The sequence below is a fragment of the Mytilus californianus genome, unplaced genomic scaffold, assembly GCF_021869535.1.
Source record: "Mytilus californianus isolate M0D057914Y unplaced genomic scaffold, xbMytCali1.0.p SCAF_11, whole genome shotgun sequence".
In the NCBI taxonomy this organism is placed as follows: domain Eukaryota; kingdom Metazoa; phylum Mollusca; class Bivalvia; order Mytilida; family Mytilidae; genus Mytilus; species Mytilus californianus.
The window spans coordinates 43138755-43166358 of record NW_026262593.1 but is presented as its reverse complement, the minus strand read 5'-3'; the positions used below and the strand labels follow the sequence as shown (position 1 = coordinate 43166358).

At 30.9% G+C, this 27604-nt stretch overlaps 1 protein-coding gene across 7 annotated transcripts in view; it reads right to left on the bottom strand.

Moving 5' to 3' along the window:
- Positions 1–519: 519 nt before the first annotated feature.
- Positions 520–27604, bottom strand: part of LOC127720128 (polyamine-transporting ATPase 13A3-like) — a 206462-nt gene continuing 179377 nt past the window's right edge. For 6 of the 7 annotated variants that reach the window (XM_052226563.1, XM_052226564.1, XM_052226568.1 and 3 more), the window contains 12 exons: positions 27477–27601; positions 21959–22137; positions 18118–18228; positions 15382–15461; positions 14373–14525; positions 12833–12929; positions 9265–9337; positions 7515–7665; positions 6908–7053; positions 6282–6370; positions 5279–5362; positions 520–3245 (listed from right to left, as the gene is read on the bottom strand). In XM_052226563.1, the coding sequence (XP_052082523.1) occupies positions 2811–3245; positions 5279–5362; positions 6282–6370; positions 6908–7053; positions 7515–7665; positions 9265–9337; positions 12833–12929; positions 14373–14525; positions 15382–15461; positions 18118–18228; positions 21959–22137; positions 27477–27601 (1723 nt within the window). In that variant the 3' untranslated portion in view covers positions 520–2810. The other variant, XM_052226569.1, reaches the window with a different exon arrangement.

Below are 27604 nucleotides of genomic sequence, written 5' to 3'. Positions count from 1 at the left end.
TTGTGAATGGCCCTATATATCTGTTTATTATGACAAGCTTTTTTTAAACGACCTTGACTACCCACGAGGGTCTTGCACGGTCGGCTGGCTATCTGTTAATAAGTGCCTTGCCTAAGATAGAAAGGCCATTATGTTTTCTGGTTTGAGCATCTGTTGGTCCATTATCATGTTTTAGTTTTGGTATAAGTTGCTTGTGGTCATATCAACATGAAAATTAGTACAGATGCCCATTATAGTTGAAATGTTAAATATTTATTACAAAACAAGGTTTATTTCCAAGCTTTCACAGTTCACTGAAAATGGAAATGTAAGTTGAAGTTTTAGTTTGAGGTAGTTTCTGGTCACATCAATGTGAAACTTAGCCCACATGTTTATTATGAAGAAATATTTAATATACATGTATATGCCAAATTGGGGTTTAAACCTAGATCTCATGGTTCACTCAACATTGAAATGAAATAGTGCTAGCTGGGCATGGAGTTCTTGTTGTAATCTTGATATGACAAAAACTAAATAAAGTCAGATCTTACATTTTATTAAAATATATACCAAAAACTTTATATAAAATTACAAAGAAATCTAAGAATATATTTTTGGGAGCTACATTTTAATATATTATACCGGTACATATATATAAACATATAAAATAATCACAACAGATATGAAACAGACTTTCATAACTAAAATCAGTGAATTTAAATGGTTAATATCTATAAAAATGTGCCAACAATATTCATGTTTTGCATGTACAATCAAAATCTTGAGTAAATATACAGAATCTGTCTACTAAGAACAAGAACAGGTGAAATGTATGAAAATTGCCATTCAACATCTGGGAAAAAAACTAGAAAAAGACATGCATTTCTATATAGACATATTTTCGCAAGAATGAATCGAACTGGAAAATAATTTCAACTCTTTCCTTTCAAACCATTAGATTAAGTGCTTTGAGATCATTGCAGGTTTCAGTAACTCAACTGTTTACAAAACTTGAAAGGTTCGAAATAGCAAGGGTGTTCTACCCCAGGAAAAGGTTACCTTATCTGTATTTGGTAAAACCTTTTACAATTTTGAGTCCGAATGCTCTTTAACTTTGTACCTTATTTGGCCTTTTAACTTTTGAATTTTAGATTCGAGCTTCACTAATGAGTCTTTTGTAAATGCTAAAATAAAATGCTTCGCTGAGCGCAGCCTGATACGACCGCAGAGGTCGAACCCTGAACAGTTGGGGCAAATTTGGACACATTATTCAAGCTTGATACTGTCTGAATTTTTGACATAATATAGGTTTCTGACACAAAATAAATGTGGTCAAAGATCGTATAAATTCATTGCACAATACTGTGCAATTGAAGATTTTTTCTTGAAACTTTTCAAAAATTCAAATTTTAAAAATTTTGAAATAAAATATGAATCCCTTAAAAAATTGGGAAAAAAATCCCCCCCCCCCAAATTTTTGAAACCCCCCTTGGAGCAATAACCCCAAAACTCAATCCCAGCTTTTCCTTTGTAGTATGGAACCTTATGTTACAATGTCAGAGAGATCCATACACTTGCACACAAGTTATTGTCTGGAAACTAGCAAAATGCTTGTTTTTGGCCCCTTTTTGGCCCCTTTTTGGCCCTTAATTCCTAAACTGTTGGCCCCATAACCCTTAAAATGAATCCCAATCTTTTACTTGTGGTATTAAACATTGTGGTACAATTTCAGAGCAATCTAAATACTTATACACAAGTTATTATCCTGAAACTAGAAAAATGCTTCTTTTTGGACCCTTTTTGTGCCCTTAATTCCCAAACAGTTGGGACCATCATCCCAAAATCAATCCCAACCTTCCTTTTGTGGTATTGAACCTTCTTACAAAATTTCATAGAGATCCATTCACTTAAACTAAAGTTATTTCCGGAAACCAATGTGTCTTCGGACGACGACGCAGACGACGACGACATCATACCATTATACGATCCCAATAAAATGTTTTCGGTCGTATAAAACAACTTAAACTTTCTATTCCTGTGCCAGTCAAAAGTCTATTGGTTGCTTTTTCATTGACAAAAAAACTCACATTTCTATTAATATCAAAATACAGTGCACAATAATACTGATGATGTTTAGAGAAATAAAAAAAATCAGTGTTTAGAAAAAAAAATTATGATGCATGCAGAAATTGACATTGTTTCTACTGAATGTCATGTACTTTTTCTCTTCTAGATAATAAGCATCAAATGGTGTTAAACAGTTTCTAATGCATAGCCTGTACACACCTCTCCACAGAAACTTAAATTTAGACAAAACTCAAGTTTATTAATTTCATGGTAATTATTTATGCAATAGTGAATAATACATACATAGTTATATAATATGAAGTTTGTCATATATTATTTTGGGAACTAGCAAATTTAATTAATAAAAAGCCAGCCTGCACCAATTTTAACCTAAAAAAACATCTAGGAGACATAATACATATCTTAATGCACCAAGGATACTGTATTTCACGATTAAATTGCATATAGTGAAATGCTTAATGCACCTACATATACAGCATTACACACCAAGCGAACTTTATACTTTAATATCTTGTAAATTAATATGAAATTTAAAAAAAAAAGAACAGTATATATTTTGTATTATTTTCACTTATTCAAGCTTGATGACATTCTTGATTTTTCCTCTAGATATGCCTAAAAGCATTTTATTACAATATAATTGTTTCTATAAAAACTTTAAATAATATATAAAAAGGATACCAGGAATTAACCATTCAAATAATGTATAATTACACACAAAAAATGAAATTCCTAAGGATTCATTATACAATTGTGGTAGTTGTAGAATGTAAGCCAATATCAGGCTGATCTTCCTCAAATCCAGGATTATCTACCCCATCCTCAACGAGCTGTGCTTCGTCATCCACAGTAGATGTTTGTGTGTCGAGTGTGGCCATGCTTGCCTGGGTGTCAAGTGTTGCTGTGATTTCCATATTTTTGATTCTGAGTGACCCAGTCTCACTTGCAGAGTCTGCCAGACTGCTCATTAAACTAGTACGATCAATGTCTACCGATGTTGCACTGTCCATACGTTGGAAAACTTCAACAAGATCCGTTGTGGAAGAAACAGGTGGCCAGTGAGGCGACTGACAAATCTCCTCTTCCAATGCCTTGTATTTAAATTGGCTATTGAAGAAATTCTCTTTGATTTTTTCTTGTAATTTTCTGCTGATTAAGTAGCTGTCACAGAAATATGACTGAAAATTTAAAAAATACTTTATAAATGGGACACAGAAATGCTATAAATAATCTAAGGCAAGAATTATTTTATAATAACATTTTGGTACTATGATTCTTTTACATTACATATTTTTTTTATATTACCAAACAGCTATGTTCTTCAATGCACAGATAAGGACCATCCACTTGAGCCAAGATTTTTGCTCAACTAGTGCTAGGGGCTATCTAGAGCTATCAGATGAGGGTGTTTGCTCCATGTTTAAGGCCTTGTTGTCACTTTGAGATGAAGAACAACTTTAATTTTCTTCATGTACACATATTTCTTTATCAAGAATTGATAAATAAATTCTTTGTTTATCATTATATCTTTAACTATACAATCATGGTCAAACTAGCATATAATTAGTTTTATTATATACTTAGTAGTAAATAGAGATAAATTGTATGTGTAATATGGTCAACGGCAATCGTGCTGTATCAGCCATCCATGATGATATCGATATCAGTCACGGTTGCAAAGGCTTTATCACACCTTTAATCTGTATGATGTCACGTCATCGATATCAGTCACTGTTTCAAAGGCTTTACCAAACCCCTAATCTGTATAACGTCATGTCACATAAAAACATCTACTTGAGGTATATACAATAAAGTGTATATGATATGGCTGTTTCAATATCACACACCGTATCAACCCTCAACCAATATAATCCCTCGAGCAGAGCTCTTGGAATTATATTGGTGTCACGGGTTGATACGGATGTGATTTTGAAAAAGCCATATGATATTCTCTATCTATGGTTGTCAATTTAAACAAAAGTAAGAACTAGTATACAGGTACTCATGAAATCAACAAACAAATACTTGATCGTTGTGGATTCACTTATTTTCTTGGGTACAATTTTTGTGAATTAAGAAAAAAATCGAATTTTTGGGGGATATTTTAATTTTGTGGCTTTGCAAAAGTCTGCAAACAGGCCTATAGAAAATTTCTACTTCAATGAACATTAAAAATTCATGCTTCATCTATTCAAACGAAATCAATGAATATCCCACAAATAATAATAAATACACAGTACTCAATCTGAAAAAAGTCAAAGATGTATCCAAATGAAGTTTGCATAAATAATATTCTATAAATACATTTACTTCAAAACAATCTTCTGTGAAAACAAGCATATCCCATCTCCAAAGAATAAATTAACTTGATTTGATTTGTGCTACAAATTTGATGTAAAGACAAAAAAATTACAAATTTTTATCATCAAAACAAATATTCTTCAATTGTGCTTGGTACATTGAACCTAGTTTTTTTTAATCCTTTCAATGGCTGACAAATTTCAAGGGGAAAACAGTTGTTGATGTTCAAGACGTTGGTCAGGAGGCTGGGTACCTTCAAAAAATAATACATTAATGTATGTTCATTGTATATTTGATAAAATACATGGGTTTTTTTTATCAGTATAATGGTAGGAAACTGTGCACAAAAGCCAATGATTTCTACAGCCAAAAGTAATTTTCTGTAGAAAAAAGGCAACAATTATTTCTGAATCATTGTTTGTCGCAGTTGTGGCCCTTTAGTGTCAAAATTTACTTAAATATTCAGATCACCAATTAAAAATCTATTCAGCCATGTTTTTCAATTTACACAGCTTTCTTAATATTTTACCTTAAGTTTAACTTCATAGAAATCAGGTATATCCTGAATTGTACATGTATTGCCTTTCTACATGACAATTTTCAACCAACACAACCTTTCAGAAGGCAACTACTACTAAAAATAACCTCTGGTCTTCTGGAAATCTTAAATAAGTATACTATGGAGCACATTAATCATAAATTTTAAATGTAAACACATGGACAAGTAAATGTTGGCTCAAAATGGCCAAAATATATTTCTTTTTCATTAAAAGTTTCATTTCTGCAAATTTGTTGGTTAGTTTAAGTAAACAATGACACCAAGAGCATTATTTTTTATCAGGGAAGGGCTACTTTTACATATGTTCTAAATTGGAGTGAATGAATTGGTGGTCTGAAACCTTATACTTACTTCAACTAAAAACGAAAGAATAAAGTTGATTGCAACAATTCCCAGATAAATTAGTTTATACTCCATAGAAGGTATATCTGCCAACTGAAATATAAATATGCAAATAATATATAAGGGCAAAACAAAAATAGTATTTATTACTAGGATCGTCATGCTATCATATTTCAGAGTACAAATATCAATAGCTAGGAGATGCTGATTTATTTTAGAAAAACTTCTATTTGAAGCATCTTAGACTCGAAACATTTTAACCTAAATGAAGTAAGCTTTATATGAGATCATATTCTGAACTGGATATTATAACGGCTTAACTGGTGTAACTGAATAAAAGAGGATATCTTAGTCCATTCAAACATATGATTCTGAATGCAACATGCTTGTCTTTAACACAATTATGTAACTTACAACGGCAAATATATTTGTCCCAAAGTATTTTTTACATGCAGGTGTTAAGCTGTTTTTTTTGTACTAAGCAGTTGAAATGTGAGAAAAGAACCAAGAGAAAAAGCATGGAACTCTACAAGAACTTCATGTTCCTGTAAAATGCCAGTATCTTAAACACTGGAAACTATTCGTATAGGAAAATGGAGTCTTATACATGAATAGGCGTTTAGGCATGATGTTTTAGAAGTCATAGTCATGCATTTTTGCAAGTATAAAAGTTTTCCCTCTCAGAGATGTGCTGCTTGTTTAATAAAATGTAACAAGTGTTTTCAAGCTGGGAACAAAACATGAGACCAGAAGCAATGAAGTATTTCAATAGAATTCTATTCTTTTTGCAATTCCCACCTCCAAAAAAAACTAAAAAAAACCAAACACTTATCCAGCTCATCCATCTTTTTTTCAAGAAGACACAAAAAGACATTTCAAGGCTGGGTACAACTACAATTAAATTCCACTTTTCAAGGAATGGTTGGAACCCTATGAAACCAGATCGATGGAAAGGCACCTTTATACTGCAAAATGACTTTGCATTGAAAATAATGAATAAATGCACACTTACCTCCATAAACTCTCTAAACATTTCTAGTGGTTCTATGTGTAGCCATACTGTACAGGCCAAACAAAACACTATATTGACAAGGAAAAAATCTACAATAGAAAAGTTCTATAAAGAATTCCAGCCGTTTTAAGTGTAACTATATAGTATACAGACCAAACAAAACATGATATTGGCAAGGAAAAAACCTACAATAGAAACATTTTATAAAGGTCATGCGCTCTATTAACTTTATGCACTTTTAATTATATCAGTTTTTTTTTTTATTGTCAATAATTTTTATTGATCAATTAAACCCTATTTAGAATAAAAATTCAAACACCAATAAACTTCATGATTCCAAATTTTCAAATAGAGTTTACTCAAATCGCTTCTGCAAGGGTCTTGGACCAATACCATAGGGGATTAATGGTTGTTGTGTAAGTAAATATTTGCAATGAATAATGTTCTACAATTCCTTAACATAGATTCTGTTATTCACAATGTTTCATAAAAAGAAAATGACTTTTTTTTCTCAATTTTTCATTTTAAGTTTACATTCACTATAATGGCAAACAATTATTCCCTTAAATAGCTAACTAGCCCATATGCGTCCAAAACACCTATGATCCTAATAATAAATTACTTACAATTGGAGAAAATAGTCTTTCTGTATGGCCTTCCCTTTGAAAAGACAATAGCTAGTATAATGTATTGGTATGATGATATCAGAAATACAGAAGCATTCTCGTAACTTTCATAGGCATCGTCTTCATTGTCAACAAATGGTTTAAACCTGAAAGTTAATAAAAAATTGTTGCTTTTTGGTTGCTTAATGTACACAGGAAATATAATATTCATGTTAAAGATGAGGACGAATTTTAAATAATAATAAATCATTTATAACACAGGTACGGATCCAGGATTTAGAAAAAGTGGGCCCAACGGCAAGGCAACTTTAGGAGTGGGACTTGTAAAAAGTCTATACATTAACCATTTAAGTAGCTCCTTAAGGGGAGGGGACCTTCCCCCAATTCTATTACATATGTCTTAATCCATTTCCATGCCCATTAGGCTAAAGACACCCATTTATCTGTATTAAATCTCCCTCATATGAGGAATTCCAGGAATATCAAATCATCTTTTTATCTTTTAAAAGAAGTATCACATTACCAACCAAACTGTCTGGTTTTTCATTTGGAATACTGATGTATGTTTTACTGTACACTGCAGAATTCCAAACACCATCTCACTTACCATGGTTGTTTCTGAACATTGAGGTAGACAAAAACCTGAGCTGCAGCCTGTATCCCTGTCTGTAAAATAAGAGTCAGGATTGGTCCAATACTAAAAAGGTTTATCAGTGGAGGTTCTGGATGTAATTTCCCATAGGCTCCAGTGGCTCCAACTGTATATTCAAAATAATTTTTATTAATGAATTTTTAATTTAATGACAAAACTTCCAATATCTTATAATTACATCATGTTTTTTAGTACGAACACGACACAAATGAAACACTTATCAAAACCAGTACGCTTATACAGAAGTAACAATGTTTCCAATAGAATTTCAATATCAATATTTCAAAGTCTGGGACATCACATACAGCAATGTAATGACCTCAATTACATTCAGAAAACCTGTGGAGTACACTTTGAAAACTGACTCTGTGAGCCTTTTTATTCTTAAGAATACTGCATTCAATCAAAATCTGCTAATGCCTGTGTTTCACTGTTTTTTTTTCTTTATATCAATTTAATGTAGAGGCTATAAAGAGCCTGTTTTGCTCACCTTGGTCTATGTGCATATTCAACAAAGGACACTCCAACATTGTAGAAGAGATCAGAATTCATGACAAAAATCTCTGTTTTGTTGATCTTGTATTGCTGATCATTTAGTCTGTTTAGTTTCTCTCTATCTTCTTAAGTTTTTGCTCAAAACACAAAAGAGGGTGACAAAATCCTTATTTAAGGGAATCACTCCTAGGAAGAGTGACAGATTACTTACTATATCGGCAAAATTTGACTTGTAGATCTTGCCTTGCTGATCATTTTTGTGATTTAAAGTGTCTATTTATCTATTAAAATCCTCATCATATAGGGCAAAACGCAAAACAAATGTTAAAAATCGTCATTAAAGGGCAATAACTCCAATAAGGAAGTGTCAAACGATTTCTGCCATTTGTCATAATTGTATATCTTGTCTTGCTGATCATTTTTGCTTAAAGAAATAAGGCAAAAATGCAAAAAAAATGGTAAAAATCGATATCAATAGGCAATAACTCTTATGAGGAGCTAACTGACAAATTCAATCATGAGACTTATTAGTAGAACTTGTCTTGCTGATTTTTTTTTGCATTTTAAAGTTTATCTCTATTATAGTTTCAAGATAATAGGCAAAATGAAAAAATGGTAATATTTGTCATTTTAGGGCAATAACTCCTATAAAAAGTCGTCTGCCAGTTTTGACGTACTTGGACAACTGGTAGAGCTGAACATTCTGAACATTTTTGACCCTGTCAGATTTTCTCTATTTATAACGGTTTTCAAAATAATAGACAAAACTTGCATTTTACCCCTATGTTCTATTTTTAGCCATGTCGGCCATTTTGGTGTGCAGGCGGTTTCATAAGACACATTTTCTAAACTAGATACCCCAATGATGATTTGTTTAAATTAGGCCTAGTAGTTTCAGAGGAGAAAATTTTTCTAAAAGTTAACGGACGACGGACGCAAAGTGATGAGAAACGCTCACTTGGCCAGGTGAGCTAAAAAAAACAAAACAAAAAACAACATTCAAAATTGAAAAATATGATGTCACACTACTTATAAACATATTTATCTTTCTAAAAAGTAGCATGAAGTCACTATTGCATACATTTCATGCTAGTCAAAACGTTTGTGATACTGAGGCATTACGAATTTAAATACAATGCAATATTTTCATAACAGACATCTACATAATAAACATTTTTTTTTTAAAACAATCTTCAATATATATACTTACATGATGTACTAAGTGTGGTAAGTATAAACAGATCTATATATAGGAATTCAAAATCTGTCAAGTTGTTAGAGATCTGTAATACAAAAGCTTGATTAAATTGTTTACTCATATATGATTGACAGCATTGAAACTTATCATAGAAATTCTGACAAGTCAAGATAGCTCATGAAATTAATCACAAGCATCTCTGAAAAAACAACAATTGATATAATATTATTTCTTTACGTTCAACACATGTTTTTGGAATAACCGTCATCAGGTATACCCATGAAAAAAAACCATAGAAAGACGAAAATATAAAATGTTTGAGAGCATAAAAACAAAGGGACCTAAAACTGTGGATATTAAACTTTATGACTTTGGGGTCACCATGGCCAAATGACGACTCTCTGGAAGACTTGGAAAAAACATCTTAAGTAAAAGTTCTTGTAACTTACAACTCACAAGTAAATAAAACATATCACCTGGTCACCAAATCTGGATGACTGAACTAAGAAAATATGTATACCGGGTAATTAAAGGAGATTGTTCAAAAAGAAATTTATTTTCTAAATTATTATAAATACAACACATGTAGCCTAAGTCCAATGTTTTAGCCATAGGATCAATTTATTATTAAATGATTCAGAACAACTGGGAACAATGAACAAAGAAAATGAGGTCAAGGACAATTAATCCTGCTAGATTTATTTGCATCCCATAAAATGAATCTAAAGACTAAATATGGTAATAAACATATATGCAGTATATTCCAGAAAATTTTAACTGAATTTGATTTTTTTTTTCATATTTTGTGACCATATAAGACTTGGATAATGAATTAAGGGCACTGAATAAATGCATTGCACTTTCTAGCAGTCATAAGAAAAGCAACAAAATTGAGGCAAAATGTAGTTTTTGATTGTTAAAATCTTTAAATAAAACCTATGACTGAAACACTAGACTTGAGCTTAATATAACAGCATGACAATATGGTTAAGGGCATTATGAGTGCATCATGTCAACAAGACAATTATGATTCTCTAAGAACTATTACTCATAGAACTGTAAATCAAATTATTTTCATAGATTCTTTTTTTTTTTTGCTTAGTATTTTCTAGCCATCTTTGCATAATAACTTACTTGCGAAAAATGTGTTTGTTTACAGTAAATGGAATGATCATCTATTCATGATACAAAAGTGAACCATGAAAATTAGAACAAGGACAAATTTATATTTAGAAATGGCAAGGGAAAACTAAAAGTCAAAATTTTGAAAATCAGAAGCATTTCAATTAATTAAACTCATTACTGTACATATTTCTCTGTAGAAAACCTCTCAATTTAACTTTAAAATAATTGATATGAAAACTTACCCATCTGAGAATACAAACAGATGTTAATTCTGTCAGACTAAAACAAGCTGCACATTTAAATAATCCCATACATATCTGCCAACATGCTCTTCCCTCTCTGTGTCACAGCAGACATTAATATTTAAATCTTCATAAAAAACTAAAATTTTATTCTATTTATGATGTCTTTTTTTCCCTATTTTTCTTTGTTTTTTTTTTAACTACATACATATGACAAAATATGATAAGATTTATAAGAGAAAATACCTATTTTTTGCAAAAAATCAAATATTGTCAGTTTGTTTCGTTTAGCAATTTGATATGCTGTGACAACTGTTGGACATGTGACTTAAAACCATTCAGATGTTTAGTAAATTTCTTGTCACAGTGCCTTAAATGTTACTAAAATGCTTCGTTTTATATAAAAGGTTTGAAATGAAGAAATATCCTTGGTTTCTTATCATATTTTTTTACACAATTACCCCCTAAAACCTTTACACAATCACAAAGGCATAAAATGTTGGGTCATAGTAAATCAAAGTGTCCAGAACCCTGTCTTTCATATACAAAAGCACTGAATTTGATATGCATAATAGATTGGCATAGGTTTCAGAGAAAAGGACCTAAATGCAAAAATTAAACCAAAAATCGTGTTATTTAGGTCACAGTGACCCAAATGTTTCTTCACAGCATTTCATAATAGAAGATAAACTTAACAATCTAACTAATTTGATCAGTTCCAAGAAAAGGTTATACCTAGGTGAATTTTGTCATTAAAAGATTTACTGAGATTCAATCAGTTTGGTACTTTTGTAAGTAACGAATCATGCCATGCAGTATCTTGCACCAGGACACAGACAAGTATAACAACATGTTGCAGCAGTATATTCCAAGGGTTGTAAAAGTTACAACTGCAGGATTTTAGGCGAAAAACACAAGTGTCAGCATTATCAAATACATATTATACTTACTTTGAAGAACCTGTTCATTTTAATCAGAGGCAAATATAGAATGGAGAAAGGTATAAATTGATGAAAATGTAACAGAACATGTAAAATTTCTTGGTGAATATTACTAGGATATTTAAATAAAAGTTTTGAAAATCTCAAAGCGATCATATGGATTTTACTTGACCAGAAGCACTGCTGTCCTTAACTATCATGATTCAGTACGAATTAAAAAAAAATGTTCAAATATTATTACACCACACTTAATTAATCAAAATATTAGAGAATTATCAATAAAGGCATTTGCTACAAGGTATTTCAGCTGACATTTAAAACTTTCCCTGATTTTATAAATCCTCAACCATTTCCCTACGCATTAATTAGTGAAAAAAAACCCAGATTACTCAATTATGGTAAGTAATATAAAATCAGTGTTCAAATATCATTAGCAATAATCACAAATGCTAAATAATATCTGCTGATTGATTAAAAAAAAAGTGTGACCACAATATTCCTTTCTTGGTTAAATGCACTTCTGATGCAATGAGTAGTGCATTGTGACCCTAGCTCCCATGAAACTGGATACTTTAAAAAACTAACTAAATTTTTACAACTAAATGCATATTTGTCAAATAATTTGCAATAGATGTTCATTTTGCACTTCCCTTACATTGTTACAAATATTTTTCTTCTCGCTTTCCCTAACCAGACATTAATTTCAGAAATTCCTGTACTGTACAAAAAAGTTTATGGAACTATCTTTCTTTTACCATAATTTTGATTTATTGAAAATCACCCTATGCCAAATTTTAAATGAATTATGGTCTGTATAATATTGGTATTACTTCCTACTCATGGCTGTTTTGGTTTATTTTCACATCAAGTTGCCATCTAGAAGCTCTCTTGTTGGCTAATTTTTTGTTCAAATATGGAGGATTATTTTTCTATTCAAATCTAGTATTTGAGAAGAAACAATATTGTATGTATTTTAATCCTAGGAAATTCTTACAATATTTATTAAATTCAGTAAAAATCTACTTTCTATTTGAAATTTCTTCAAATTTCTCAACCATTCTTAAAATCATTAGACGAAACTAAACTGTTAACTGTTAATTTAGGTGTATTATTTTCAAGCATTCAACGAAACTTTTTGAAAATAAGGTTCTCGATTAAAGTTTACTAGCGAGATTATACCTCAATTTGTAGCTTCCAACTTTTTCTTCTTTTACAACTTGACGTAAAATTAAAAGAAGACAGCTTTGGTACACAAAAATAAAAACAACTTACCCAGTACAAAATACAAACTGTCATAAACTGTATTAAACTGTACAAAGCCATATACTTAAAGATTCCAGATGATGTTGTTAACGCTGCTCGACCTTCTCTATAGAGGGAAGAAGAAAAGCATTCAACTGATTTTTACAGAGTTATCTCCCTGTAGTGTTATGTACCACCTTAATTCATGTTTTATTCTATACAGACGCTATCAAAGCAGGATTTACATACACAACATACATAAATATATACAACTTTGAGTAGAACACATTTTTTCAAACTTAGAAATCTTTTGCATCAGGAGTTTAAAGGAAATTAATTTTAGCTTTTTTCATGAGAAAAAAATTGAACAAAATGATAATTGAAGTTAAATCATTAAAACCATGTCTCTTTTATTCCAGTTTCAAATTAATCTGTTACCAATCTAGTTATAGGAATAATGTAAAAGGCAGAGGTGGCTGAAATGATAAATCTTTATATTTCCTTATTTTGCCTTTCACTAAAGGGTATTATAGAGGAAAGACATTTGTGTTAAGTTATTAAACATGCAGGATAGCAATCTTCAATCATATATCTTGCAACTAGGATTGTAATAGAACAATCTTAGAACTTAAGAATACATGCTTAGCTATAAAGCAATATAACCATTTACCAAAGACTTATTTTCATTCAATCAGTATGTTAACTTAGGCTGTTTTGTCTGTACCAGAAGAGTTTACAGCATGTTTTAATAGATGCTGTATCAAGTTATCATAATTGCTGATAGAATTAGATCAAACCCATGCAAGAAGGAGCAAACAATGACATGCTGATTAACCGATAATGGGGAAAAATTGAAAGTAGGAAACATCACTGTTTTACGAAAAAAAATTCCGTAATCATAATATTTAATTCAATTTCATATAAAGTGTAACTCATTCTATCAAATTTATTAAACCTATATACATCATAAAATTAAATAAATTTTATAAAATGCAAAACTTAACATATTGTTAGGGTGCTATATCATTGTTATATCCCTTTCTCTCTTTTAAGGTGGTACCAAACACCTTGACTGAAATTAATTTTGCTCGTTTAATTTTCATTAAATTTTGACAAAATATTGCTTTGACCCTTTGACAAAAATATAAAAATTCTAAAAATTTGAACCACACACTTTATCGAAAAAAATTTCATTGGATAAATATAGCACTTTGAAAACACTGGTTCTGATCATTGAGAAGCTTAATATTTCCTTAACACTAGAACGTGATTAAAACATTCAACTGATTTTTACAGAGTTATCTCCCTGTAGTGTTATGTACCACCTTAATTCATATTTTATAATAAATAAATGCATATCATTCTCAACAAGTGCAACTACCATACCCTATGTAACGTTCCATGTATATATTTATAATATACATTTATCTTACAAAAGTATTCATAATTCAAAAACAATTTATATTATATGTTCATTAAATTTATATTTTCATTGCAATGTATTAAAAAACAATTTGATCAAAGATCATAGTGGATAAATAATTGTAAGACTAAAATAATGTTAACATACCTGATAAGCGTAGGAACACATTCTATATTTGGTTTTTTAGAGGTAAATGGAGAGGCAACTGATGCCTCTGCCTCAGAGAGAGATATCCCTGCATGTGCTGTCTTCAGGGCCCCACAATCATTGGCTCCATCTCCACACATCCCAACAAAATAACTGAAATAATATGTCAACATGTGAAATGTAACATTCCTCCATCTTTTAAAAGGAATCCAATATGCTTGCATTAAAAACTATACATGACTTCCAGGGAGATGTCTAAAACCAGTATGGTAAAATAAAACATAATAATATTTTAATCATCCTTGTGATTTAAGTTACTAATAAAATTGTCATTAATATTCTTGGACTTTTATGTGTAATCTTAGCATTCCTTGATATTTGCCACTGGAGGTAAATTGAACAACAATCAATCAATGGTAAATATGTGAAGAAGTAATGCAATACATTTTAGACATTAATAGTGATGCAAATTCTAATTCAGTCTTAAACACCCAAATTTAATAAAATAAATACTGACCCATCATTCATAGGGTTGTTTAGGTTAACTTCCAACAAAGAATTTTGAAATAATGGCTGAAAAAAACCATCATAACAAATTTGAATTAAGTGGAAAGTAAAAGGCAACCTTTTTAGCTTGTGGAGCCTTTTTCATCATGCTGTTTGACCTCACCGTTGTCAATTATACTCCATGCATACATTATTATATAAAGTTAACGAACTTTGTGAAAAAAAATTGGACCTAAACAAAACTTCAAAGTAAACTACTACTCTCTAATAAGTTGCTATAATCATAATTACGTAAAGAAGAATCAGACCATAACAATAATTGTAACACCACATTTAGAAAAAAACACAAAAAAACTATCAAATCATTGAAATTTCTACCTTCAAGGACCACAACGCAGTGAAAAAGAAGAATCAACTGTAGCTCCACATGATGATCTTATATAAAAACAAGGTGATATCTAAAAAATTTAAAGCTAAACCGACTGATAAATGGAAATCTTACCCTAATTCTTGTAATGTCTCTATTAATTGTCCCTTTTGTTCTGCAGAAAATCTAGCAAATACTGTTCCCCGTACACATAACTGCAATGTAAATATAAATACTAAAATCAAAGAAATACTGTTTCCCTTAAACATAACTACAATATAAATACAAATGCTAAAATCTAGCAAATACTGTTCCCCTTACACATAACTGCAATATAATACAAATGCTAAAATCTAGCAAATACTGTTCCTCTTATACATAACTGCAATATAAATACAAAATTAATGCAAAAAATCCAGCAAATACTGTTCCCCTTACACATAACTGCAATATAAATACAAATGCTTAATTCTAGCTAATACTGCCTCTTACACATAACTGCAATATAAATATAAATACTAAAATCATAGAAATACTGTTCCCCTTAAACATAACTACAACATAAATACAAATGCTACAATCTAGTAAATACTATTCCCCTTACACATTACTGCAATGGAAATACAAATGCTAAAATCTAGCAAATACTGTTCCCCTTTCACATAACTGCAATGTGAATACAAATGCTACAATCTAGCAAATACTGTTTCTCTTACACATAACTGCAATATAAATACAAATGCTACAATCTAGCAAATACTGTTCCCTTTACACATAACTGCAATGAAAATACAAATGCTAAAATTTAGCAAATACTGTTCCTCTTACACATAAATGTAATACAAATACAAATGCTAAAATCTAGCAAATACTGTTCCCCTTACACATTACTGCAATATAATACAAATGCTAAAATCTAGCAAATACTGTTCCTCTTATACATAACTGCAATATAAATACAAAATTAATGCAAAAAATCCAGCAAATACTGTTCCCCTTACACATAACTGCAATGTAAATAAAAATGCTAAAATCTAGCAAATACTGTCCCCCTTACACATTATTACAATATAAATACAAATGCAAAAATCTAGCAAATACTGTTCCCCTTACACATTATTACAATATAAATACAAATGCAAAAATCTAGCAAATACTGTTCCTCTTACACATAACTGCAATATAATAAAAATGCTAAAATCTAGCAAATACTGTTCCTCTTACACATAACTGCAATATAAATACAAATGCAAAAATCTAGCTAATACTGTTCACCTTACACATTACTGCAATATAATACAAATGCTAAAATCTAGCAAATACTGTTCCTCTTATACATAACTGCAATATAAATACAAAATTAATGCAAAAAATCCAGCAAATACTGTTCCCCTTACACATAACTGCAATGTAAATACAAATGCTAAAATCTAGCAAATACTGTTCCCCTTACACATGATTGCAATGGAAATACAAATGCTAAAATCTAGCAAATACTGTTCCCCTTACACATTATTACAATATAAATACAAATGCAAAAATCTAGCAAATACTGTTCCTCTTACACATAACTGCAATATAATAAAAATGCTAAAATCTAGCAAATACTGTTCCTCTTACACATAACTGCAATATAAATACAAATGCTAAAATCTACCAAATACTGTTCCCATTACACATAACTGCAATAGAAATACAAAGACTAAAAGCTAAGACTCATAGATGACACTGCAATTATTATATGCATGTTTTTAAATTTAGCAATAGCTTTCTTGATCAACAATCATCTAAATATTAATACAAACAAACACCACGATTAGCAATAACTGTTCCCTGAAAGACAAAACTATTGAAAAAGAAAAACCGATACACATTTATGAAAGTACAATTTAAGACTTCACTGTGACACACCAAAGTGTATAAGACACAGGACTTGATATTCCAGAAATGAATTTGACTTGAAATCATAAATAATAAACTGTTAACACAGAGATATGTCTAACCTTTTTGTTATTTTGATAAGGCAGATGTTGAAATTAACTAATACAACTGCATACCAATTACCATCGACTTATCATAAGTCATTCCCTTTAAACAAACCAAAACATAAACATTAACTTCTAAACAATGTAAAAGTTTCAAAGTCAATGAACCTTGATGAGGGGGAGGGCCATATAATCTCCATGAAAATGAGACTTGCAAATGCTAATACATCTTAAACTGATCCAATCATAAACTTTAATTAGCATGTAAACAAAGCAAAAGTTTCAAGGTCAATAGACCATGAGTGAGGGGTGGGGCCAAATAATCTATATGGAAATGAGATGTGTCTATGCTAATACAACTGCATGCCAATGTTCATTGACCTACCACTAAAATCAACAACATATAGTTATTCAAGAAAAATCTATGTATTCGAAATTAGAGATTTAATGATTCTAAGTTTTTTCACTGATTCCATGTGCTTTCTAAATCAGTAATATTTCAGATGATAAAAGAGGTAAATGTAATTTTTTTTAATTTTCAGTTATAGTTCAACCAGCCAAAGTTGTATGCCAAATTTTACCAAAATCTGTGACATAGCCCATTGACTGTAACTTGACCTTAACAGGTTCATTGATGGATAGCGGATATATAGTAACAACAACAGCTCACTCTGGCACTTTTGACTAAGTGAAAAAAATATACTTTAAATACAATCACAGGTCCTTTGGTCTTAAATGGATAGTTGTCTCATTGGCAATATTATAACATATATTTATATACATCATAAGTATGAGCTTCTGACAGTCATGCTAAATATATATGCAGTTAATGAAAACATGTGTCCAAAGGGACATAACTCATTTATTCAAAGAAATTTTCACCAACCTTTTGAAGCAGATCATCGAAGTGTGTCCTTACAACTGACCAAGAACGGCCATCAATAGCAAAATGGAAAGTATTTCCATCATCCCTTGGTAAAATGTCTACTGTAACTTCCTGTAACGACAATTGACAGAACAGAATTAGAAAAATGTACATGATGTAATTAAGTGTTGAACCTTCATCCATACAGAATACTTTGGCAATTGTCTTTTTGAACCCTAACACCTTGGTGGTGTCACGAAATAGAAGTTCCTTCATAATATTGGTTCCAAATGGAAAAAAATATTCTGGAATATTATTTCCACTACAATAAATATTACAGTATATGTTCCTAACGGAATAAATGGTATAGAATATTTGTTCTAACAGGAACAGGTATTATGACATTGTTTATAACAAAGTTTCCAGTGGAACTTCTGTTAGGCAGAACAAATATACATTGACAGTGGTCTCGTGGTAGTGTGTTCGCCTCGAGTGCGGGAGGTCGTGGGTTCGAACCTCGGCCGGGTCAAACCAAAGACTTTAAAATTGGTATTTGCTGCTTCTCTGCTAAACACGCGGCATTAAGGAGTAAGAGCAAAAACTGGTCGGCTCGGAGTCGCAATAATGAGTCCGGGTAAGGTGACATGTCTTTTGCGAACTAGCACGTTAAACATCCGACTCAGAATGTCGGTCTAGTACAAAGCAGGGTTAATATTCATTTTATATTAACATGTTCTCGTCCTAAATATGCATATTAATGTGTATGGCTATGATCTTTTTCTTCAACCGAGGAGGATCAAAAGGATATTTTTCTAATTATTTAAATCAAGTATGACATTAAATAACTATTATATTTTGATAGAAAAATAAAACACCCTCTATTTAAAACACAATCTTAAAAAGACATTTATAAAATATGATACACCTCTGGTGAAATCGTCAAGGTATAATTGTTCTTTCTAACAAAAGTTCCGCTGGAACTTTGTTATTTGAACCAATGCTATATTTATTATTTCTTCCAATTAAAACATTTTTATACTATTTATTCCGTTAAACATATACTGTAATATTTCTTTCAGTGGAAAGACTATTTCATAATATTTCTTCAATTTGAATATAGTATTATAATGAAACATCTATTGCATGACAAAATAAGTTTCTTTGTGAAAGTATAATTATTTTGTCATGACATCAATTCCGAAAAACCTGAGTCTCTCGAGAAAGCAAACTAATCATTATACAAGTAATAAAACCAGGGATGAAGACAGAAACTCTCTTTCTAATTAGGTCAATGCAATCATTTCTTCTGTAATCTTTAGAATAAAAACAACAGAGCTATATATCGAAAGACTTGACAGTGTCATTGAGGATTTCAAGGTCGCCTTTTTATCTTCATATTATATATTTTACTCCTAAAAATTCACTACTTCAATATTCTATTCTGTCAGTGATACATTAAATTTATCATTATACAATTATAACAAACGGCAAAACTCCTTGAAGTATTATTAATATTAATAGATGATAATGCCAGATTTATCAGTTAACAGTTACAAATATTATTCACTAGTAAACACAATTCTGGATTTTGAAACAAAGTTTTCAGCACAAGAGTTATTATCAAGATTTGTTCACTAACACTATCAAGAGTGAATAGTAAATCAGTATGTGAATACAACTCTTTTGGTTCTTTCACTTTATGAATTGGTTATGTATACAGTTATCTTAAACAACTACCATGACTACTCTGTTGTTAACATCATTCAGATTTACAAAGTCTTATTCAACTTTTAAGAAATGGAATGGTCTTCATATCCCTTACTACATTTACCTCTTTAAAAATGGGAGGATCTTTTAAATGAGTTATTCCATATTCCCTGTTTAAAAACAAAATTTCAAATGAACTATTCCATAACAGGTTTCCCTGTTTAAAAATGGAATTGACTTTTAAATAAACTATTCCATATCAGGTTTCCCTGTTTAAAAATGGAATAGACTTTTAAATAAACTATTCCATATCAGGTTTCCATGTTTGAAAATGAAATGGACTTTCAAATAAACTATTCCATGTAACGATACCAGATTTCCTTGTTTAAAATTGGAATGGACAAAAAATATTCAAAACCAGATTTCTTTGTTTTCTAGTGGATTGAATTTTTCATGGATTAACCAATTGTCATCACATTACAATAGAATGATTCTAATTAAAAAAAATGAATATAAAGTAAGATTTATAAATTTACCAGTGGTATCTATTCCCCTCCCCTATTCATATAAAGTATTTAATAAAATATCCCCCCTTTACAACACAAAATAAAGGAAAAATGTGTGTGTCTGAGAACATGAATGCCCCAGCTCAAGCTTTACAATTTTTCAAGTTAAAAAGGGGCATAACTCTAGAACTGTAAGTGAATTTACTGACCAAATTTGCACTCTGCGCAAGCTTTGCAAATTTTCAAGTTAAAAAGGGGCATAACTCTAGAACTGTAAGTTAATTTACTGCCCAAATTTGCACTCTGTCTGCGTGTTGTGGTTCTTAGCATTAAAATGAGTTTCATAAAATTTGGATGAGACAAACTTAAGTTATAGTGCGGAAACTGAAAAATTTGCAATTTTCCATGTTAAAAAGGGGCATAACTCTAGAACGGTAAATTACTCACTTCTTAGCATTGTGTATGAGTTTCATAAAAGTTGAAAAACTTAAGTTAGAGTGTGGAAACGAAAATGGGACGGAGGGACAGACGGAAAGACGGATGGAGGGCGGTCAACAGTAACACTTAATGCCTATGGAGGGGGCATAAAAATATGGAAAGTTTTTCTTAAATTTGTGTTAAAAATTAGTTCAATAACCAGATGGTAAAATCTGTAACTGTAAACCATAAGCAAGGGGTACAGGTCATTTCTTGAAGAAAAGAATGCTAAAGGGAAAATTGCATTTATTAAATATTTTAGAAACAAATTTCAAGAGCCTAGGAGAGTGGTGGTAAACTTATAATAAATTTACTTGCAAGGGGTAGGTAATATTACTTTGTCTGCACATAATATTTCTCTTTCTTTATACTTACACACATTATTACTTTTCCTATTTCTTAGTAAACACAAAGTAATTCATTTTTCAATATATCATTTCTCTAAATACCAGTATAGATAAAGGCAACAGTAGTATACCGCTGTTCGAAACTCATAAATCGATAGAGATAAAAACAAATCCGGGTTACAAACTAAAACTGAGGGAAACGCATCAAATATAAGAGGAGAACAACGAAACAACAGAAACACAACATTAAAATGTAACACACACAGAAACGAATTATAATATAACAATGGCCATTTTCCTGACTTGGTACAGGACATTTTAAGAGAAAAATGGTGGGTTGAAACTGGTTTTGTGGCATGCCAAACCTCCCGCCTTAATGGCAACGTCAAACACAACACCAAAACGACAACATCACATGACAGGACCACAATACAAATAAATGGGAGAACATATAAGACAAAGAAACACACGAATAATAGCTGACAAAAGGTACTAGACTTAAAATTCAATATGCCAGACGTGCGTCTCGTCCACACAAGACCAACCAATGACGCTCAGGTGAAAAAAGTTTGAAAGCCAAAACAAGTACAAAGCTGAAGAGCACCGAGGACCAAAACTTCCAAAAAGTTGCGCCTAACACGGCCAGGGTTTTTTGCCTGGGACAAGAACATCCTTATTATTTAGAATAATTTATAATTTTGCAAACAGTAAATTTCATAAAATGACTATATAATAGATATACATGATAAAACCGAAGTGGGGACTAACTACAAAATAAAAACGGATACATATAGCCATCATTATTAATAAAGCAATCTATGATACCTCTATAGAAGCAGATCCTGTTTTTGTTGGCTCCTGTTTGTATTCCTCTGCATAAACAAACTCCAAATAAGCATCAGTTTTGCCTGATTCTGGATAGCCTTGAACTAACACAACCCTCTCTTTAGGTGGAACCATACCAATCTCCCTAGCAACACTTAAAGCTGTTAACATGTTGTCTCCTAGAAAGAAGGTGTAAATGTCATATTTATAATAATAATAAGTTTGTATTGTACACGGTAATATTATTCCATGAATATTGCACAAGCTTAGGAGTTCAATAAAATTGAGAATGCAAATGGGGAATATGTCAGAGAGACAACAACCTGACCAAAGAGCAGATAACAGTCGAACAATGTATATTCAACAAGAAACAATATTCACTAATATTCATGAACTTATGCTTTTATTGTAGAGCTAGTACGTGACAACGTAAAATATTGTCTTGAAGTCCCATAACTCTGGAATGACATATCAAAATATCTTAAAAATCAAACGATATCTTACTTTAATCAATTCAAACAATTGTGGAAATTTTCCAGTAGATCCATAGAAGCATATTTAGGTAATGGTACATGTGAAAAAGTTTTCTTAAATCTGATGTTTAAAGTTCCATTACTCTGGAATGACAAACCAGAAAATTTTCAAAATCTAAAGGGAGCTTCCTTTTATCAATCTCTAACAAAATGTAAAGTGTGAGGATAACATTCAAAGCACACTGAAGTTAATTCTGATATGTGAAAAAAAAAAATCAATTTTTCATGAATGAAATCACAAATCTCTGGAATGACAATAGTGAAAATCATTCAAATTGAAAGGCAGTTTACATTTATCAGTTCTAGCCATGAGATAAAATTCTAAAATTGTGTTTTAGTTGCAAAATATTTTAAATGAGAGCTGAAATTCTTTCTATCTTGAGATTCTTCATAACAAATGGACAAAAATGTCGGTGTTTGCACCTAAAAATCGTCTCTTCGTACAGACAAACCTTTGTAGTTAGAAATTTTTAATGCCAAGCATCCACTAGAAATATAAAAGTAAAATACATTTAGTGTTTCAGAAAGATAAAAAAAAAATGGATTTTGATGGGCATTTTTTTGTTCATTCCTGCAGAAGGTGTAAATATAAACTAAGTTGGGTAAAATCTTTGAGATGCCGGGGCCCTCTCAGGTAACAATTGTTTTGTATTGTATTGATTGATATGGACAATAGGACAATTGATATCTATACAACAATAGTTGATCTATAGGGGGTAACTGAGTGGACAGTATCAAATGCAACTCAGGTATTTGTTTATTTAGCATCATCTGTAGTGATGAAAAAAAAATGCCCATCAAAATCCAAAATTTTTTTCTGAAACACAAAATGCAGTCAGTTTTAAATACATATATAGTGGGTGCTAGTCCTTAAAACTTTTCCAACTACGCTAGTTTGTCTGTAATAGAGTATTTTTGGAAACTAAAACACATCCATTTTTTGACTATTTGTTATGATGAACCTTAAAGGATTTTGTTTGTCCCCACACATCACACAGCAGGGGATATATTCTCTTGGCTGTGCTTTAATGTCAGTTTGATTTTACATTTTTAGGGGAGTTATGGGAATTTGATCATTTTTTTTTAGTATTGTAACAATGACACCTTGTGAACGCAGCTCCTCTTAGTCCATTTTACAGAAAGCTCTCATACTTAGTAGGATTATTTGCAATTATGTGTAGTTGACCATATAGTCATTATGATTTTACCCTTTTAACTGGAGTTAAGGACTTTGACATTTTGTCAGAGTATTGTAACATTAGCACCTTTTGAACACAAATCCTTACAGACCTTTTGAGAGGAAGGTCTCATACTTGCTAAGAATTGTTTCCCCATGTGCAGTTGACTGTATTATACCATCATTTTGATTTGGCAATTTTTATGGTAGTTATGGAACTTTGACTATTTCTTTTTAGTATTGTAACAGTGACACCTTGTAAAAACTCCTCTGAGAATTGTTGGCCATCATGTGTTGTTGACCATATTATACCGTCATTTCGGTTTCATAATTTTTATGGGAGTTATAGGACTTTTACCATTTTTTGACTATTCCCAAATGTGGAAAAAAACTGTAGGAGGAATTGATTACAGAATTTAGGCATCCACTTTAACCTGCCTGTCTGCCACTCAGCCCAATATCACCATACTATTAGGCAGTTTGGGACTTAATCCAACACAGCCAAATATCAATAAGAAGTGAAGATATTCCTTGATAGTTTTCCTCCAATTTATCCAAAACAATAGATGCCAAGCGAAAATTGTTTATTTCTCAAATTTCTACAAAACAATGGATGCCAAGTGAAATTTATGTTTTCTTCAATACATGTAATCTAAAATAACTGATGCCAAGTGAAATTTATGTTTTCTTCAGTTATTGTAATCTAAAACATCTGATGCCAAGTGAAATTTATGTTTTCTCCAATAAATGTAATCTAAAACATCTGATGCCAAGTGAAATTTATGTTTTCTCCAATAAATGTAATCTAAAACATCTGATGCCAAGTGAAATTTATGTTTTCTCCAATAAATGTAATCTAAAACATCTGATGCCAAGTAAAATTTATGTTTTCTTCAGTACATGTAATCTAAAACATCTGATGCCAAGTCAAATTTATGTTTTCTTCAATACATGTAATCTAAAATAACTGATGCTAAGTGGAATTTATGTTTTCCTCAATACATGTAATCTAAAACAACCGATGCCAAGTGAAAATTATGTTTTCTTCAAACATATCCAAAACAAATGATGCCAAGTTAAAAATTGATTTAAATAGCTGCGTTTACACCTTAATATATATTCTGAGTTACACTCGTCATAATGATGTGAATAAATTGAAATTTAAAAAAACCATTTGTTCAGACATTCAAAGATGAAAAGTAGCATCTTTTTAGATCTTTTAGTCCCTTATTTAAATATGTGAAATGAACAGCTGCGCCATGAGTGCACGATACGCCTGTCGCGTTTTCAAAGAATAAAGTTTAATAACTTCTCAATGTCATATCAGAAATTTCTAAAAAAAAAAACTAAAGGGAGGTTATCTTAATAGATATAAATCAGTCGACAACGTTTAATGAAAACTGCTAAAAGCATTTTTGAGTTATTGTCCGAAAACTGGAAAATACCCCCTTTTTAATGAATAAAACCCCATAACTCGGAAACGTAAAATCTAAAATTTATAAAAATCGAAAGGGAGTTCATGTCAATAGCTATAAACAATTCACCAAAGTTTCTTGCAAATTGCTGAAAGAGTTTGTGAGTTATTGTCCGAAAACTGGAAAATCCCCCTTTTTTTAATGAATAAAACCCCAAAACTTGGAAACGTAAAATCTAAAACTTATAAAAAAAAGAAAAGGAGCTCACGACAATAGATATTAACAATTCACCAAAGTTTCATGCGAATTGGTTATAGCGTTTTTGAGTTAATGTCCTACATGTTGACGACGGACGGATGGACAGACGAACAACGGTATGCTATAATAAGTCCTGTAAACGGGCGTATAAAATTTTTCTTATTCTGTCAACTGTCAAAACAAATCAGTGCTTAGTAATACATAAAAAGCCTTCATACTAATTTACACACCCATGATTAAAAAGAGAGTGGGCATATTGATTAGTCCAAAACAATGTCTATGCATGTATCATATATGAAGCTCCATTAGAGGGGACCAGGTCCCCTGCACCCCCTAAATCTGCCTCTACTACACGACATACATGTTTTACAAATTAATTTGAAAATATAAAACCTTTCATCAACAGGGTCTTAAAATTGAATGGTTATAAGTCTTTTATTTTTCACTGCCTTTGTTTCAAGTTAAGACATTTTTTTAACAAATTGAAACAAAATATAACTTTTTACTACTTATCTTAAAAGAATTTCAATATGTGCATTGAAGGTTAAGGGCATACGATACAGTTTTGATCCCATATTGATTTTTTTACGAAAATTTGCTTACAAGCTATTTTTCACCCAGTCAATTCAAATATGTAATAAAAAATATACCTTCATGTGCTAATTTCGGAGATAAATGGGGTCAAAATTTTAGAAATTTACCAAAAATTAAGTTATTTTTTATATTTTTATCCTTTGGATAGACATGCCTTACTCTTTTGTTTCAAAAGAAAAACACACGCGGATTTTTGTAAAAACATCTAGAAAATCTTCTTTACATAAGTATGCTCTAATTTTGGATAAAAATTCTTTGGAAATAATTTATTTTTATCAAAGTTCCATGGGTTTAGGAAAAAAAAACGGCATTTTTTGCTGTCTATTTATCTAATTCAAAAAAATACCATTATTGACTTTTTTCATAAAAAATGGTACAAATAATCTTCATACGTAATCAAACCTAATGTCATTTTAAAAAAGAGGTGTCCATGAACTCGTTTTCAAGTTAAATAAGTCTGAATGATAAAAATCAGTCGAAAAATGCATCTTTTCACGGTATGTCGCAGTTTGACGTCGCGAAAAAAGGGGGATGACCATTTGATTATCTGGGTGAATGAGGAATTGGCAAGAGGATTTATATAATGTGCTTACATTTATTTTCAATCATTCTACAACCAATCAGCTCCTCTTATTATTAAAATGGTTTAGTCGTCCCTAATTAGTTTAATAAATGCCTCTCAACTTAAATTTCGGGGATAATTCATTTTATCATTTATGCATTTCATCATGCATTTTATAACTCTAACTTCATAACATAATTACTATCTGGATAACTCTCATTCTGTAAAATTCTCATGAAAATGATTTTACTATTTAATCTTTCTGTTATAAGATTATTTATTAATTCTGTACATGTTCATTTATTTTATCAGTATTGCATTACCTAATTCTTTTATTTTGCACAGTTATTCTTTATACTTTTGCACCCCATTATTCTCTATTCTTTATTTTGTTGTTCATTTTCTCTATTCAATATTTGTTTATTGCTATTATTCTCTATTCTGTTAACCCCATTCAGACCCTCATAGGTAAACTTCTATTGTATGAATGGGATAAACTGACCTTTCAATTCTCAAGGCTAAATATGTATTTTCTAGGCTAAATATAAACTTAGTTGTCAAGGTAGAATTGTAATCTGACTGATACTGGTGAAAGTCAAGTCACTTTAAGCAAATTTTAGTAATTGTATGAAATGTTGACGTACAGTTGGACTACTGCATACCATAATACAAAATGATACAGGGTACATTATTCTTTCAGTGTTTTGTAACATCTAAATGTTAAGAAATTCATGTAAATATAAGATACTCATTAAATCTCTACTTTTTTATCTCAAAAGAGCAGTATTCTCTGGTGAAATTTATTTAACCAATGTTACAAACCTATGAGAATAAACAGCAAAGAACATTGCCTATTGATATTTCCAAACATTATTGTCATCTAAATGTTCCAGAAATTTGATGTACAAAAATATAGTTGCGTTATTATTTCACAATGTACATATGTACAAACTTGCCTATTGTTAGTCATATAACTTACCTGTAACCATAACAGTTCTAATGTTGGCCTGTCTTAGCTGTGTTATGACAGGTGTAGTTTCAGGTTTTACCCGATTTTCGGTTACCAAAAATCCAAGAAAGGTTAATCCCTTCTCAACTTGTTCCCTG